Below are 19,201 nucleotides of genomic sequence, written 5' to 3'. Positions count from 1 at the left end.
AATGGAGCTAAAAATTCTCGCAAAATTTCCTTTTCATTGACTTATGAATGGGTCCAGCATTTCTGCTTTATTACTGACCAGAAGATGGTTTTCCTTTGAATTTATTTGCCCTTTTAAAGGATCTAAGATTCTATATTGTGTAGTGTATTGGTCTGGTTTCGGACCTTTGATGTGTCATTACGCAGGAAGGTATTTGTCCAGAACATCGTATCTCTTGGTGTATGGATAAGTATAGAACAATACCACTTGTTTAATGTATAGTATATCGTCTTCCCTCTGATTGTCATGTTTTAGGACATCTAATAATGTCAGCTCGAATGAACATAGAATCGCTTCTAATGAAGTATGAGTGGGTATAGCACACTGCTGTCTGTTCAATGTATTGCCTTAAGACTTTTAATATGTTTTTTCGCGAGAGGATATTTGTCCAGAATGCAGTTTTGGTATTTTGTCAAAATATCTGTTCTATTAGTGGATGGATTTGTACCCTACCTCAATACCTCTATAGTGCAACGTGTTCCCTCAGATTGGTTTATATTGTAAAGCCTTCGCATTGATTGGTCTGCTTTAGGACTGTTGATGCGTCATTTCCAGGGAGGGTATTTCTCCATAAAATTGTTTCTATTTGTGTATGGATGTATTTCCAGCATAAGTGTTTGTGAAAGGTAAAGTATAAAATTTTCTCTTTGATTGGTCTTTTAAAATATCTCAGATCTTATTTTGCACATACCTCAACTTCTAAAAGTGTTACCTTAAATGACGTATGGATGTGTCTCACATTTACAGACTTCTTTTAATTTTTCTGCTAGGATTTCGACCTTTACTTTCATCCAGGTTGTTTTTTAGCCATGTATTGTAGAATATCCCATTTACTTACTGGTTTAGGGAGGCTTTATTTGAATAGATCTATTAGGTCATTTTTTAAATAGTCTTATCCAAGCTATCACTGTCGTCTCTATTGCATGTGCATAGGTATAGAACAAAACCGCCTTTTTAGTGCATACTATACATCTTTCCTCAAATCTAACAGCTTAAGACTTTTACTGTGTCATTTGCGAGGGGGTATTTGTCCAGAATATTGTTTCTATTGGTGCATAGATGTGCACCCAACCTCACTGAATGTTTAATTTAAGGCGTAAAGTCTTCTCTTGATTGGCGTGCTTCATCTTTTCGCGGAAGCGTATTAGTCCAAAGTATAGTGTCTATTTGTGAATGGATTGTTATCCAACATCAGTGTTGGTTTGGTTTATAGTGAATAGTTTTTCCTTCGATTGGTCTGCTTTGGGACTTTGATGTGTCATTTTCTTGGAGGGTATTTAGTCAAATATGACTTCTATTGGTGGATGGATGTGTATCCAACCTCAATATTTGTTCAATTACAGTGTAAAGTCTACACATTGATTAGTCTGCTTTAGAACTTTTATTTTTTTATATCGCGGCAAGGTACTTAAGTCTTCTCTTGATTGGCGTGCTTGAGGACTTTTAATGTAGGACTTTTGATGTATCATTTCGCAGAAGAGTATTTTGCCATAATATCATTTCTATTGGTAAATGGATGTATACTCAACCTCAATTGTTGTTTTTTTCAATATCTGATCACTTTGCATTAATTGGTCTACTTTAGAAATTTTTATACGTCATTTCCAGGGAGAACACTTGTTTCTACTGCGGAATAATGTGGCATATAACGTTGGTTATAGCCTATCTACAAAAAAATGCATTTGTTATGTAGCGATAGAGAGTATTATAAGGGTAACATGCAATATTATGCGATATTACGTTGGTTATGGATTATTGACAGAAAAATATAATATTGTTATGGAACGATTGAGAGTATTATGAAGGTATTATGCTGTATTATGTGATATTACGTTGGTATGGCCATCGACAGAAAATTTATGTATTTTTTATGAATTATGAAGGTATTATGCAGTATTATGCGATATTACGTTGGTATGGCCATCGACAGAAAATTTATGTGTTTTTTATGAATTATGAAGGTATTATGCAGTATTATGCGATATTACGTTGTTATGGCCATCGACAGAAAATTTATGTACTTTTTTTGAATTATAAAGGTATTATGCAGTATTATGCAGTATTATGCGATATTACGTTGGTTATGGATTATTGACAGAAAAAATATGTATTTTTTATGGAACGATAGAGAGTATTATGAAGGCATTATGCAGTATTATGCGATATTACGTTGGTATGGCCATCGACAGAAAATTTATGTGTTTTTTATGAATTATGAAGGTATTATGCAGTATTATGCGATATTACGTTGTTATGGCCATCGACAGAAAATTTAAGTACTTTTTTTGAATTATAAAGGTATTATGCAGTATTATGCAGTATTATGCGATATTACGTTGGTATGGCCATCGACAGAAAATTTAAGTACTTTTTTTGAATTATAAAGGTATTATGCAGTATTATGCAGTATTATGCGATATTACGTTGGTATGGCCATCGAAAGAACATTTATGTGTTTTTTATGAATTATGAAGGTATTATGCAGTATTATGCAGTATTATGCGATATTACGTTGGTATGGCCATCGACAGAAAATTTAAGTACTTTTTTTGAATTATAAAGGTATTATGCAGTATTATGCAGTATTATGCGATATTACGTTGGTATGGCCATCGACAGAAAATTTATGTGTTTTTTATGAATTATGAAGGTATTATGCAGTATTATGCAGTATTATGCGATATTACGTTGGTATGGCCATCGACAGAAAATTTAAGTACTTTTTTTGAATTATAAAGGTATTATGCAGTATTATGCAGTATTATGCGATATTACGTTGGTATGGCCATCGACAGAAAATTTATGTGTTTTTTATGAATTATGAAGGTATTATGCAGTATTATGCGATATTACGTTGTTATGGCCATCGACAGAAAATTTAAGTACTTTTTTTGAATTATAAAGGTATTATGCAGTATTATGCAGTATTATGCGATATTACGTTGGTATGGCCATCGACAGAAAATTTATGTACTTTTTTTGAATTATAAAGGTATTATGCAGTATTATGCAGTATTATGCGATATTACGTTGGTATGGCCATCGACAGAAAATTTATGTGTTTTTTATGAATTATGAAGGTATTATGCAGTATTATGCAGTATTATGCGATATTACGTTGGTATGGCCATCGACAGAAAATTTATGTGTTTTTTATGAATTATGAAGGTATTATGCAGTATTATGCGATATTACGTTGTTATGGCCATCGACAGAAAATTTAAGTACTTTTTTTGAATTATAAAGGTATTATGCAGTATTATGCAGTATTATGCGATATTACGTTGGTATGGCCATCGACAGAAAATTTATGTGTTTTTTATGAATTATGAAGGTATTATGCAGTATTATGCGATATTACGTTGTTATGGCCATCGACAGAAAATTTATGTACTTTTTTTGAATTATAAAGGTATTATGCAGTATTATGCAGTATTATGCGATATTACGTTGGTTATGGATTATTGACAGAAAAAATATGTATTTTTTATGGAACGATAGAGAGTATTATGAAGGCATTATGCAGTATTATGCGATATTACGTTGGTATGGCCATCGACAGAAAATTTTTGTATTTTTTATGTAACGACAGAGAGTATTATGAAGGTATTATGCAGTATTATGCGATATTACGTTGGTATGGCCATCGACAGAAAATTTATGTGTTTTTTATGAATTATGAAGGTATTATGCAGTATTATGCGATATTACGTTGTTATGGCCATCGACAGAAAATTTATGTACTTTTTTTGAATTATAAAGGTATTATGCAGTATTATGCAGTATTATGCGATATTACGTTGGTTATGGATTATTGACAGAAAAAATATGTATTTTTTATGGAACGATAGAGAGTATTATGAAGGCATTATGCAGTATTATGCGATATTACGTTGGTATGGCCATCGACAGAAAATTTATGTGTTTTTTATGAATTATGAAGGTATTATGCAGTATTATGCGATATTACGTTGTTATGGCCATCGACAGAAAATTTAAGTACTTTTTTTGAATTATAAAGGTATTATGCAGTATTATGCAGTATTATGCGATATTACGTTGGTATGGCCATCGACAGAAAATTTAAGTACTTTTTTTGAATTATAAAGGTATTATGCAGTATTATGCAGTATTATGCGATATTACGTTGGTATGGCCATCGAAAGAACATTTATGTGTTTTTTATGAATTATGAAGGTATTATGCAGTATTATGCAGTATTATGCGATATTACGTTGGTATGGCCATCGACAGAAAATTTAAGTACTTTTTTTGAATTATAAAGGTATTATGCAGTATTATGCAGTATTATGCGATATTACGTTGGTATGGCCATCGACAGAAAATTTATGTGTTTTTTATGAATTATGAAGGTATTATGCAGTATTATGCAGTATTATGCGATATTACGTTGGTATGGCCATCGACAGAAAATTTAAGTACTTTTTTTGAATTATAAAGGTATTATGCAGTATTATGCAGTATTATGCGATATTACGTTGGTATGGCCATCGACAGAAAATTTATGTGTTTTTTATGAATTATGAAGGTATTATGCAGTATTATGCGATATTACGTTGTTATGGCCATCGACAGAAAATTTAAGTACTTTTTTTGAATTATAAAGGTATTATGCAGTATTATGCAGTATTATGCGATATTACGTTGGTATGGCCATCGACAGAAAATTTATGTGTTTTTTATGAATTATGAAGGTATTATGCAGTATTATGCGATATTACGTTGTTATGGCCATCGACAGAAAATTTATGTACTTTTTTTGAATTATAAAGGTATTATGCAGTATTATGCAGTATTATGCGATATTACGTTGGTTATGGATTATTGACAGAAAAAATATGTATTTTTTATGGAACGATAGAGAGTATTATGAAGGCATTATGCAGTATTATGCGATATTACGTTGGTATGGCCATCGACAGAAAATTTTTGTATTTTTTATGTAACGACAGAGAGTATTATGAAGGTATTATGCAGTATTATGCGATATTACGTTGGTATGGCCATCGACAGAAAATTTATGTGTTTTTTATGAATTATGAAGGTATTATGCAGTATTATGCGATATTACGTTGTTATGGCCATCGACAGAAAATTTAAGTACTTTTTTTGAATTATAAAGGTATTATGCAGTATTATGCAGTATTATGCGATATTACGTTGGTATGGCCATCGACAGAAAATTTATGTGTTTTTTATGAATTATGAAGGTATTATGCAGTATTATGCGATATTACGTTGTTATGGCCATCGACAGAAAATTTATGTACTTTTTTTGAATTATAAAGGTATTATGCAGTATTATGCAGTATTATGCGATATTACGTTGGTTATGGATTATTGACAGAAAAAATATGTATTTTTTATGGAACGATAGAGAGTATTATGAAGGCATTATGCAGTATTATGCGATATTACGTTGGTATGGCCATCGACAGAAAATTTTTGTATTTTTTATGTAACGACAGAGAGTATTATGAAGGTATTATGCAGTATTATGCGATATTACGTTGGTATGGCCATCGACAGAAAATTTATGTGTTTTTTATGAATTATGAAGGTATTATGCAGTATTATGCGATATTACGTTGTTATGGCCATCGACAGAAAATTTAAGTACTTTTTTTGAATTATAAAGGTATTATGCAGTATTATGCAGTATTATGCGATATTACGTTGGTATGGCCATCGACAGAAAATTTATGTGTTTTTTATGAATTATGAAGGTATTATGCAGTATTATGCGATATTACGTTGTTATGGCCATCGACAGAAAATTTATGTACTGTTTTTGAATTATAAAGGTATTATGCAGTATTATGCAGTATTATGCGATATTACGTTGGTTATGGATTATTGACAGAAAAAATATGTATTTTTTATGGAACGATAGAGAGTATTATGAAGGCATTATGCAGTATTATGCGATATTACGTTGGTATGGCCATCGACAGAAAATTTTTGTATTTTTTATGTAACGACAGAGAGTATTATGAAGGTATTATGCAGTATTATGCGATATTACGTTGGTATGGCCATCGACAGAAAATTTATGTGTTTTTTATGAATTATGAAGGTATTATGCAGTATTATGCGATATTACGTTGTTATGGCCATCAACAGAAAATTTAAGTACTTTTTTTGAATTATAAAGGTATTATGCAGTATTATGCAGTATTATGCGATATTACGTTGGTATGGCCATCGACAGAAAATTTATGTGTTTTTTATGAATTATGAAGGTATTATGCAGTATTATGCGATATTACGTTGTTATGGCCATCGACAGAAAATTTATGTACTTTTTTTGAATTATAAAGGTATTATGCAGTATTATGCAGTATTATGCGATATTACGTTGGTTATGGATTATTGACAGAAAAAATATGTATTTTTTATGGAACGATAGAGAGTATTATGAAGGCATTATGCAGTATTATGCGATATTACGTTGGTATGGCCATCGACAGAAAATTTTTGTATTTTTTATGTAACGACAGAGAGTATTATGAAGGTATTATGCAGTATTATGCGATATTACGTTGGTATGGCCATCGACAGAAAATTTAAGTACTTTTTTTGAATTATAAAGGTATTATGCAGTATTATGCAGTATTATGCGATATTACGTTGGTATGGCCATCGACAGAAAATTTATGTGTTTTTTATGAATTATGAAGGTATTATGCAGTATTATGCGATATTACGTTGTTATGGCCATCGACAGAAAATTTATGTACTGTTTTTGAATTATAAAGGTATTATGCAGTATTATGCAGTATTATGCGATATTACGTTGGTATGGCCATCGACAGAAAAAATATGTATTTGTTATATAGAGAGGATGTCGGATAATGCGGTTTCATTTGTCGGGTCCATTTGGTTGGAGAAGTATGACTGAACGTCTGTCGGCTTTTTATGTCGATAAAGTATGAAGGTTGTTAGTTATGTTGTACGTCGTGTGTCGGGACCACTTAGCCCGGTGCTAAATGAAGTCGTTGCCATTTCCAGGGCTAATTTTCCGCTTTGAGTGCGCGATAGACACAAAACCCGAAATGGTTAACCAGAACCCGAAATGAGCTATTGTTACACACGGATTTCACACGAACACGTGTGGGTTGTTGTTTCGTAAAGGTAAGTCGCCCCACACTTTAACACAGGTTTCACCCCGTTAACGTGTGCTCCACATAAAAACAGTTACCCCAAACCTCGCCCCCTCCTTTAAAGTGCGGAGTCATTAAGTAAGCGTGAAGGAGACGAAAGTGTGGAGCGACTGTTTGCGGGTGGAGCAACTGTTTCCTAAAAAACAACAACGATGCTGCGATTCTCTCCCCTCCGCGCATAATCTATCGCTACCATAGGGAAGATATTAAAAAAATCACGAAAACAGGAAAAAATGATGATTATCAAGCAGTTAGTTTGAAATATTATCTTTTGCGTTTTATGATACGGTGTATTTTACTTCTTAGGTCAAAACGACCAGACGCGAGAAGTGTTGGCATGCGAAATCTAGTTCAAAAATGGCTTTCAGTTTTTATGCGTAGGCGCCGCCGATGTGCTTTTGTAATATAATATTTTGCGACAGCCTAGTCGAAACATAAATCTGGAAACGAATTATATCACAATGGTAGCTCAGCCGAGGTAAACAAAGCTAATATTTTTAGCTCTTAGGTGTTAGCCAGGACGCGCATCGGCTAGGTATGAGACAAAGAGTAATTGAAACGAACACTGTATCCTGCATATTGTACTACTTTATAAGGGCGTTTTCTTCTTGTCTGTTACGGCGGAAAAAACACAGATAAAGCAGAGCAAAAGACGTCAATTTTAGGTTGTTTCTTTTGAAAATTTTTTTTTGTTTTTTGAAAATCAGAACATTTTTATCGAGATGTTCGTCACAGTCGTAAAAAAGTTTTACGAGTTCGTTACTTTACCTGTTCCTAAAAACAAAGTGTCCATTGCAAATGCAAGGTGGTGTCCCGTTCGTGAAAGTGAAATAATAAGGAAAAAACAAAAAGCATCTCTTATCTACTTCCAGGAGTTTGATGTTATGTTTACTCAATAGCGTAATTTTGTCATAACGTCGAAGAAAAATGCTAGAAAATTTCGTAGTTAATAGAAGCCGAAGTGTTGACTATTAAGAGAACAAAATAAAATTCACGAAATTAAAGTTTTCTATTTACGTGATAAAATGTAACTATCGACTTAGATATACCAGGAGCCGTTGCCTTTTTTACATTTTTGACCCAGACAAACATTTCGTCCAGCGCCATTATGGAACAATCTTTCAAGGCTGTGTGAAGACACATATAAATAAGTACACGAAACCTTTACCAAAAACTTAGCTAATGTTCTCAAAAATTTGATCTCGCATGGCAAAATTCTTTCTATTTATGGGCATCCGTTAATCTGCAGTAATGTTTAACCTATCAACATTTGGAAACTATTTTTAGACGTGTTTATTCAATTCTCTGTGGAAAAAATATGTGCGAAACTAGATTTCGCGTAATTTATTTTGCAATAAAAAAATAGGAAATGTTTTGGAAAAAAAAGCTTACTGCATAAAAGATTTTATTGAGCTACAGTGTACTTATTAAAAGATCAACTTTTTGGAATTTTGGAATTTCTGGAAATTTGACATGGTTGTACTGAAATCTCAGACCATTTTACCTTGAAAAAAAATATCCTGGCAAATCCGAAATGGGACCTACAGTTTTGGTTACCATAAGATTACCATAAGCAGTTTTGATAGACGGTAACGTTCTTCCTTATAGGACCATTCTAGTCCTTTGTGTTGTTTTTGTAATTATTTTTTGGGGGGAAATAACCAAAAATATAATTTTTTTTACTAAAACAGATTTTATATCGCAAGATATAACATGTAGCAAAAAGAACTTGAAAAACAGGCGAAAAGTTTTTCTTCTTGATATTACTTTCCACATTAAAGACGAATGGGAAACAAACCAAAATATTGTTAAACATTTAAGTCCTCTTGGAAAACAATGAGCACCAGAAGAATCGAAATTTTTTCACCATTAAAAATCATTTTTCCCTTGCAGTAACCTTGAGGGAAAATTTCGTAAAAAGAAACTTTCAAGGTCGTGCGTCTGATTTTAATGTTTGCCAAGCATCCTGATCAATGTAATGTGTTTAAAAATTTCTTTAGTATTTAAAATGAAAACATTTTGTTTACTTTATTTTTATTCAAAATGACCAACAGTAAGAAAATAAATATAACAAGACTAAAAGTTAAAATGGAGAAAAAATTAAAGCCATTCCATGGGTCTATATTTGAAAAATCGTCGATGGCTACATTTGCGATTTCCTAAGTGATTTCAACACGTTTTACTGGGATAAAATATAAGCCTCAACAATTTCTTCTTTCGTTTCAAAAATTTGATACTAAAAGAATGAGAAAGCGGAGAAAAACAAAGCCATTTAAGAAACTCAAAATTTGAGTAAAATATACAAATACTGCAGCATGATGACCGAACTTGCAAATAAGCTCTTATGTTCATGCATTTCTAGCTGGAAAAAAGTGACTCAATTTGAAAAAAATAGTTTCGCGCCTATTGTGTAAACAAAAATGAAAATATAAACACAAGCAATACCTATATAATGCACGAAAACGACAATTACCTCATAAGTACTAATTTCCGCTCGTATTCATTTTCGCGCAATGACAATATGAAGGTTTTCTGCAAGTGTTAATTTTCGCAAGAGCTTAACTTTCGGAGCAAACAATAAAGAAAAAAATAGGGTTTTATAAAGACAAATGTGTATTTATAACTCCTTTCCGCAATCGGCCGTATAATTACTTTTGCGCATAAATCATGTGCTGAATTCCGTCTATCAACAAACTTCTTTGCCCAAAGGCGCGAAAATTAGTACGCGCTAATAATATAATATGAATAAGGTATAAACATGAAAAAATGTCACATTCTGAAATTTATTTTACATTCTTTGTGTTATCATTTTGTGGCTCATAATTTACCAAGATTTTACCTATTAAATACTTTTCGTTTCTAATCCTCTCGTACAAAGCTTTAAACTGTTTCCCTTGAAAGATAATGATAGCAGCAAGAAGTATAATGCACATCATTACAGGATACACGCGTCGCAAACACAGCAATGAATTGTCTTCAGAGACTCCTAGCCACGGAAGAACGCCCGCAGTGACGACATATGGAATGGTTATCGCCAACATCAACGTGTTAATCACTGGGTAAAATATTGTGCTCATTATAAACGTTAAATCGATGTTTGCAAACCCATTGCGGTAAGCTCTATCTATAGCATTTTGTAACCACCAATTGGGGCCGACCATAATGAGTGCGCACATGATCTTTAAATGGAGCACACCTAACGCCCAATCCTGCCATATGTATATAACCGGGGTTTGGTCGTATGGAACACGTAGAGGAATCACTACAACGAGTTCAAAAATAATACCAAGAAGGAACGGCGTGATACCAAATAAAGCGAGAGTACCTAGTATAACTTTTGAAACTATTGAAAGAAGCCATTTCGCCTTTCTGTATACCGTGCTAAAACCAACTGGATACCATGAAGAGACAGCAACTAATATTCTTAAAGTTAACCAAATCACATAGAAACCAACAGCTGCGGTATATAATTCATGAACGACAGTATCACCAAACACCAATGCAAGAAGGTTTCGTCCAATTATAACTGGCAAGGTGAACGCCATTACTGCAGCCATTATGAATGATACCATGACAATCATAATAAACATGCATACTCTGATTTTAAAGTATTGAGAACGATGGTATGATCGCACTATCGGAGAACCCACCCCTTCAAGTGCATTCTCGAGAGGTAATCCTTTGGGTAAAGGACCTTTTTGCCACCTGCCCATTGCATCCACATACACAATCTGATAAGCATTCACTGTTTTTAAATCAACATCTCCAATAATGTATGAACGCATATCTAGAACCTTTGAAACAACGCGTGTCCAAAGCCGAATAAAATCTTTAAGCCACTTTCGTGCATGGCCTTGTTCAAGAAAAGCAGGCAAAACAACTTGTAATAACAATAACTCAAGCGACATTTCACTGATAGGTGCATCAATATTCAACGAAACGTTGAATGGTATAAATCCTGATGAGAATAACTTTATCAGTTGAACTGGAATCCACACTACCACCAAAACAGTACTTCCAAAGACAATTAAAGACAACGCGAATCTCCTTGCGTGGCGAAACACACTTAACTGAATCATCTCCTTTACAGGATGAAATTGAGGATCGTTAATATTTCTTAAAAACCATAACACACCAGGTCTCAATATTTCTCGCAACAAGATGATAAATGATGCAAAATAAAACACATACAACATCCCAACAAGCCAGTGAAGGAAAGTAGCAGTCACAGGTGCATATTCTAAACTGTCTTTTCTATCCTGAAGAGAAATTGCAAACAGTGGCAGTGAACATATGTCAAGCCACCAGCCACAAACAAGTGGGATAAAGCCAATTTCTACCACAATTAGTATAGCTACTTTCAGTACGATATAGCACTTTGCAATTGTCTTCCTCAACCTTCTGAATGAGGTAAAACCGAGCAGGTAATGAAGCAAAACCATACTGATAGTAATAACGAAATATCCAATAAGTAACATTACTGCTCCATCTAAAGTATTTCCACTGAGCTTCTTACTTCCAAATAAAATAGTCATAAATAAAAGCCCAATATGATAAGGACAAAATGCAAACACAAGGATGAATGATGTATTTAAGGATATTATCCAGAAAACGTGTTCCAAAAATACGAATGAGCCGTCCAAGCCCAAAAACCTCTCCCACGTTAAATCTTCCATGATGGCATCAGGATTCCATCCACCATCATTGTCGTGATTATTTTCTGCATTGTGTTCAGCAACATCAGGCATATTATCACCAATGTCGTTAGCAACTCCTGCATGATCTTCATCATCAGCTACCAAGTTTTCTTGAGGTGGCCCCTGAGGCTGTTCTGGCCTGTTGCCAAAAAGATTTCGGATTATAGCAATAAAGCGAAATCCTTGTACTTCTGGGTCTTGATCGTTTAGCCAGTTGGGTACACCATGCACCACGACTTGTTCTCTAAGCCATAACAGCATTATAAAACCACCAATAGATACTGAGACCACTAATGCTCCAAACACACAATCCATAAAAATACTTTCAAGTGTCAACATATCATATGGCAATGTCAGTAGTGACTTTACTGAACCAGAAAATAAACATTTGTAAATTCTATAAGCAATCAGAGGTACCACCCCTAACCATAGAATTATGACAAGGGTGTAATGCAACCAATATTGTAATGCTTTCATAATGTTCTTCCAGAAACCATGAAGTATTTCAAGAACTGGAATTGATTTCGGCATGTCAGGTGAGTATACAGCTTTAAAGGTAAATTTATGTGCACATAATTCGCAATATTCTTTTTTACTGTGATCTAACCACTGCATTAAGCAGTCCTGATGTATAAACTTTATACTCCCAGTACATATGCAAGGGTAATGCAATGGGTTGTTTGGGGTTGCTTCCATCCTGCAAACTCTGCATACGTCTGATTCATCATGATGTAGATATTCGTGTTCTGTTAAAGAAATATCTTCTTCTGGCGAGTTATCTTGCATTTGTGCATTTTCTTGTGCAAGAACATCCATTATTCTAATAAATCTATTTTAGTTGGGCAACCTAGAAAAAATACAAACATGTACTTATTAAGTTTTGTTAATGTCATTCAAGGTTAACGTTATGTTTGTAAAAAGTAGTTAATTAAATAAACTGTTGGAGCTGGTTATTGAATTTTACTACCAGATTTTATATGACAAAATTTTAAAAAGGCAAAATTGCTTTATCCCTAAAAAGGACCTGTTAAAAATGTAAAAATCAACAGATTCATTTGAGATTAAACTTTAGGCAGAAGTGACAATTAAACTGATAAAACACTATAATTAGCGAACAGGCATTTGGGCAATCATAAATTGAACTGAAAAAACCTTCTTTTTTCTCTGCCTTTGTATAACATCTGTATTACGCGAACATCTTAATTATGTGATTTCAATTTTATCACCAACATTCTCTTTTTACTGGCAACTCTGGATGACTTGATGTGAAATCCTGAGACTTACATCTAGGGTCTACCATATTACCAATTTCATCAGCAACAAAACTTGTGCACTTTGCAAAACAGACAGCTAGGTGCAGCTCATTGTTGAGAAAATTTACGGGCCGTGGGGAATGACAATTTAATCTGTTGTTATCGTTATCATTAAAATTGGTAATGTCTGCTCTTAAACAAGAAAGATATAGCTAGCTAGCTATATTAACCTTATATTCCTTAAAATCTATAAATTACCACAGAGATTCAATTTGGCTATGTGGTCCTTCTTTTCTTGACTGTCAGAATGCGTGCACATATACGGAACATTGTAAACATTCGTAACTCATCTAATGGCTAACATTTATTTCCTTTTGCTTTATTATATAATGTATAATGTTAATAATAAGGGGAATATTAAAAAAACTAAAAAAATCTGTCCCCTTCTTACCCCCTCCCTAGACTAAAACAGAACCTACAGTCAGGGATAACCGCAAATTTAGGCTATCACGCCAAATTAAGATAGTAGCTTAGTTAGGAGATTTTCCATAGACTAGTTAGGAGATCATCTCCTATTTAGGAGATGTGTTTTCTTCTTTTCTGATTATCTCGAAAACCACGTCTGGTCGCGCCAACTTCTTTCGGAGTTTTGTTGCTCATTACATCATCATGTTGAAAATATGCACGCGGGAAATTTAGCCTTTTTTCAGGAGCAACCGTGGCCGTAACACAAAGAAGCCGTAACACAGCGCATGATGCGTTCTTAATCAAAACAAACTAAACGCTAAATCTTCTGACAGCGCAAATAATAAAGAAAAATATATTTGGACCATCAAAAGGGGGTTCTATAGAATGTTTGTAGCTAATAAAATCATTGTGATTATGCAACAGAACAGCAATAGGCAGCAAAAACCATGTTGATAGCCTAATTAGGAGAGATAAATCGCCTAAATAGGCTATCGCAGACTAATTAGACTAATATAGCCTAATTTGCGGTTATCCCTGACTGACCTGGCTAGCTAGCCAGCTGGCTAGCTAAAATATTTTAGCTGGAAACAAAGTTGAAAATGCGTGAATGTGACATAGAAATAGCCCATGCAATCATTTGTGGTAACAAACTTTAAGCTGTTTTGTCTTTAATATATACTTCTAACAAAAAGAGAAATTTATTTCCATATTTTTACCTGAAAAAGAGAAACCTGGTCAATTATCCAGCGGACATCTTGATTTGTTTTTAACACCGGGTGTGAATATGACGTAAAATGTAAAATGTATCACCAAGTTAGCCGCTGATCAAAAAACACGAGAAAGACTAACCTCTTTCCCAGGCTTCTTTTCTCCTTCTTTTATCAGACAACTGTTGCGTTTTTATCCTTCCAAAGGGCGGGATTCTGTTGCATTGTGAGGAATTTCCGACCCTCTAGCCGCTCTTCTTTCCAACCAACCCACCTATAAAAAATTTACTTTTTACTGAGAAACAACCAGCAACAACAATGTCAATGTGGTGAAATATCATACACTTTCAAGCATTTCCAATCCTTTTCTACTTGTGTTTCAAAAAAAAACATTTTGCCTTTATTATGAACTTCACCGCTTCAACGGTTTCAAGAGTCAATGTACGAGGACGAGGGGATTTTGAGGATATTTTATGAAAATAATAATTTTCACATTCTATGTTATTTTCATCATTTTAAAACTAAAAGACAGCGTGGCTTATATTGTGTGTTCTTGTATTTGCAAACACGATTTAGCGTATCTGCTTATATATACAATTTGCAGTGATGGTTTTGTTTGTTGAGATTTCTTTGTGGACTAACCAGATTTAAGTCTTTCCTTTTTAACTTCTTTTAACAACTTAGTGTGAAACAGCATAAGATTTTTCGTCTGTTTCTTTTGATTTTGTTTACAAAAAGCAGGTTATCAAAAAGAAGTACTCGACTCAAGAGGGTTCAAGTTCGACTTGATGACACTACTTGTCATTTTATAGCTTGTTCTATCGCATTAGTATTAAGGTTAGATTTCTCATTTAAACTGTCTTACATACAAATCTTTCTGGTTTCAATGTTGTCGAATTGGCGCACACAATGCCCAATCTCAATAGTAAGGAATTTACAATTCTACCAAGATCTTTCGGGTAAAAATGACAGAAAAGGCAACCTGTTCTTAGGGTTTGTTAGGTTATTTTGTTTTGGGACGGAACCTTCTGCTACAATAGAAAAAATTAACAGGCCTTGGGTACGAGGTTGAGAAGGATGCATAAGAAAGTTTACCGATAAATATCCGGTTAACAGAATTGATTTAGCTCATTCTTGACCCCAAAGCTCTTTGAGATAAACTCTCAAAGAGCTCTGGGGACGGGAATAGATTTAGCTCGCAATATATGCTGTGATGTGACTCTCTTGATAAATTCTATCTGTCCCAGACTTAAGGTGGCTCACCAATAAAAAATTTTTCTTCTTTAAATCATACAATTTGTTATATATTTGTGTTTTCTAATGAATATTGAATAAAATAAAAGCAAAAACAGGTGTTTCGTGACGAGAATCTTGCTAAATCTGCCATTTTCTAAAAAAATCTTCAAATCACCATATTTTTAAAACTACACTAAATTAAAGCTTCATTTTTGGCCAAATGACTCATACATACATTATGCAGGTCCTGTACTAAAATGGTTATGTAAGTCAAACCGGATTTTGAAATTTTTATTTTTTTAAGTCCAAAAGTTGAATTTTGGGGGGTAGGCTAAAAAATTTGTAACTAAAATCAGAGTAGCACTGTAAATATAATCCTTTTTTGGTTGTATTTTAGTACAGGACCTAGATCATGGAGTATTGAAAAAGTCCTGAAAATTTGAAGTAAAAAGCTCAAGGCATTCAAAAGTTATCTTCGTTCAAATTTAGTAAAGTATGCAAAAATGTACAAATGCGATAATAAGCAAAATAAATAAAAATGTCCAAAATACATCAAAAGTTGCCAGATTTATAAGATTCCCCTCCTTCAAGTTTTTTCTCTTTGTCCACCCAACCTTTTCCAATAGCTCTCAATTTTCTTCTTCTATTTTTAACCTTTAAAGTGTCTTTTCTAGCCATATTCGACAAGCGGGCTTTATCCTTACGAGATGACGACAAAATGGTTTTAGCGCCAATTTCAAGATTCAAAAAATTCAAGACTCTTTTAACACCAGCTGTTCCCTCATTAAAATGCAATACGGCAGAATTGACTCCCATTTCGAAAGAAGATTTATGTAAGAATATATTTTTGGGACACCTTGACCAAATTACATTATTAAGACTCTCATTAGCGTTCTGTGTCTTTCCATGGGTACACCTTTTTAAAATTTTATCATCGCTTAATTCCTCAAAGTCTTTCCTTACAATATTGTATATCCAAATTGGCAAGTTTACTTTTGGTCTGTAGGAATTGTCAACTGATGCTCTTTCTGACTTTTTCCACTTACACCAGCTATTAGGACCAGTTGGGCAAAGTATGTGACGACGAGTTGTGTCAGGGAAATCAGTACAATGGTACAAAACTGCTCGAATGTTTTTTTTCATTTGGTACACTTTTTCTTTATCATTTAACGACTTTAAAGCTGTTGTTTGACGTATGGCCATACCAAAATAATTTTGCATGGCATTAACTGCAACTTCAGTTAGTTTGCCATGGCCTGTCAGCTTCATCCCATTATGTTTTTCCTTGCGTCGGTTGCGTAGTCTGGTTCCAATACGTTTTTGTATATGACCAACACACTCTAGTTTCTCGGGTTCTATGCCTTATGCTTCATATGGTTTGCTAGCAACAACATTACCATACGACGAAGAGTCACCATCTCCCAAATAATATTTATAAATTAGATCGTTTTTTTTCAACAGAGCGGTTGAAAATCTTTACTGCCCCAGAACCTTCCATTGCACCTGATGATGTTGTATGGTTTAAGGAGCAAATGTGGTTGGCTTTCCATGCCTGATAACCAGGCTTACTTTCATTCTTATGCCACATTTATATCGCCAAACAAATATCGCCTCTGCAATATTTGCTGAAAACTTCAAAATCTAAAAACTTTCCTTCGCTGATTGTAGCAACTACATCTTTTCTTCTGACACTTAGACCGGCGCTGGAAACGACTGACTGGACTAGTTGAATGGAACCTACTAAAGTTAAGTGTTCACTAATCGATTTTCACAACTATTTTTATTACTATCGCCGGAAAATTCACGACGAAAAGTATATTGGAGAGAAACCTCGATGTCATCATGGCCTGTATGTAGCGTTTCTTGATGAGGATGAAACGCATACGCGACGGCGCAAAAAATGATATAGTTATATCTTCGCATAGGCCGTCTTGGATATCAAAAAAGCAAAAAATACCATGGGAACGAAGTTGCCATACAGATGACAGACATTAAAAAAAAGAGCAGGGGGTTGTACAACCCCTCGCCGTTGGCACCTCGCGTAGAGACTTTTATCTACATTGGCTTGGCATGGTAGTTGGAAGCGCTAAATGCTCAAAAAATAAACGAGCAGAAGCGTGTGATGTGATGTGTTGATTTGAAGGAAAACTACCTCTCAAATCGTGGCAGCGCTGGTTTACGTTTAGATTTACGTGATATTTTACCCAGTATGCACAACTCTTCTTTTTTTCATCTGTGTGATTTGTAATAAAAAAGGATTTTTTTTGCTATCAAGCTAGCTAGCTAACCCATTCTTGCGTTTTTTTCTCTTATATTGACGACCAGGCTAGCTAGCTGCTTTGCATGCAAATGTCACTTAGATAAAAAGCTTCTGATCACTGAAAATTGCAGCATAGGACGACTTAGTTATGTAGGCTCTATCTCCTTAAAGTTTGACATAAGAAATAATGAGAGTAGCAAAATAATTCTTTTTACAGCTAAAGAATTTGGATATTTTGCAAAATACCCTACTTATTTTGCTCATACCAGCAGAATAAATGGGGATATTTATTATGCCAGCACTAACTTCTGGCAGACTAAACTAGGGTATTTCTTGTGCCATTGGGTAGCTAGCTAACTACTGGCAGAAATACTTCAGAGAATTATTCTGCTAATAGTATAGGACTTTTTTTGGTGACTGGTAACTTTAGCAGAATATTTGAGGTATTTATACAGCAGTATATTAAGATTTACTCTGCCAGCAGTATAAATAGGGTCATTTATTCTGACTGCAATATAATGAGGGCTATTCATTTTGACAGCAGTATGCCAAAATACTTGGGCCTAAGTATTTTGCCATTGTATGTGGGGGCATAAGTTTATAATTGGAGGCATTTATTCTGCCTACAGTACCACTGCTGGCAATGTATTAGGGTCATTTGTTCTTCTGGTAGTAAGTACTGACAGTATATATAGGAATACCTTTCTCTGACAGTTTCTACCGGCAAAATAAATAGGGATCAACTACCAGCAGAATAAATCAAACTGGTAAAATGAAAATGATATTTCTGGAAAATAAATGAAAGCAGTTAATTTTAAATATGCTTGTTTCAAGTTCCACCACAGTAAATTTTGAGCTATTTCATATGAATTAAATTTAAGCTTTAAATTTGTGATTATGCTAAGAGAGGAAAAAAAAATCAAAATTATTAAAATGGTGCATTTAGGTCACAAATAGGCATAACAGCTGGACAATATTTTGCCTAATATATAACTTGAGTATGAGTCAAAATTGTGCAATATGTGTTTTAGTTTGCCCTGCAAAACTGCATGAACTCAGGATTTCTGGTGCTAGATTTTCCCTAAATATAGCATATAACTGTGATGTTCTAACTCCACGGTCAGCCTTTTCTTATTAATTTTGTTTGTGACAGCGAAAGATTGCCAGCATATAGTAGGTATTGAATGCCAAATTTGATAAGAAGTTGAACATTGCACCACACCTATAGGTGCACAGTTAAAATTTTACTTAAAAATATCTTTTGAAGGTAACAAAACAACAGAAAAAATGCTGACATTTTTTGTATATTTTAATGCAAATAACCAACATGACTTGTACTTGTTTCATTGTAAACAAA

The 19,201-nt window shown here is 33.9% G+C and overlaps 1 protein-coding gene across 1 annotated transcript; it reads right to left on the bottom strand.

Moving 5' to 3' along the window:
* Positions 1–9,240: 9,240 nt before the first annotated feature.
* Positions 9,241–14,458, bottom strand: LOC130645885 (E3 ubiquitin-protein ligase MARCHF6-like). Its single transcript, XM_057452012.1, has 2 exons — positions 14,358–14,458; positions 9,241–12,767 (listed from the first exon to the last, which is right to left on the bottom strand). The coding sequence occupies exon 2, from the start codon at positions 12,734–12,736 to the stop codon at positions 10,007–10,009; it is 2,730 nt and encodes a 909-aa protein (XP_057307995.1). The 5' UTR covers positions 12,737–12,767; positions 14,358–14,458; the 3' UTR covers positions 9,241–10,006.
* Positions 14,459–19,201: the final 4,743 nt, after the last annotated feature.

Source organism: Hydractinia symbiolongicarpus, chromosome 5 (genome assembly GCF_029227915.1).
Source record: "Hydractinia symbiolongicarpus strain clone_291-10 chromosome 5, HSymV2.1, whole genome shotgun sequence".
In the NCBI taxonomy this organism is placed as follows: Eukaryota; Metazoa; Cnidaria; class Hydrozoa; order Anthoathecata; family Hydractiniidae; genus Hydractinia; species Hydractinia symbiolongicarpus.
The sequence above is the reverse complement of the archived record's forward strand: the minus strand, read 5'-3'. Positions and strand labels throughout refer to the sequence as shown.

Coding starts and splice junctions, on each gene's coding strand:
- LOC130645885 (XM_057452012.1), bottom strand. CDS start 12,736: ATGGATGTTCTTGCACAAGAAAATGCACAAATGCAAGATAACTCGCCA.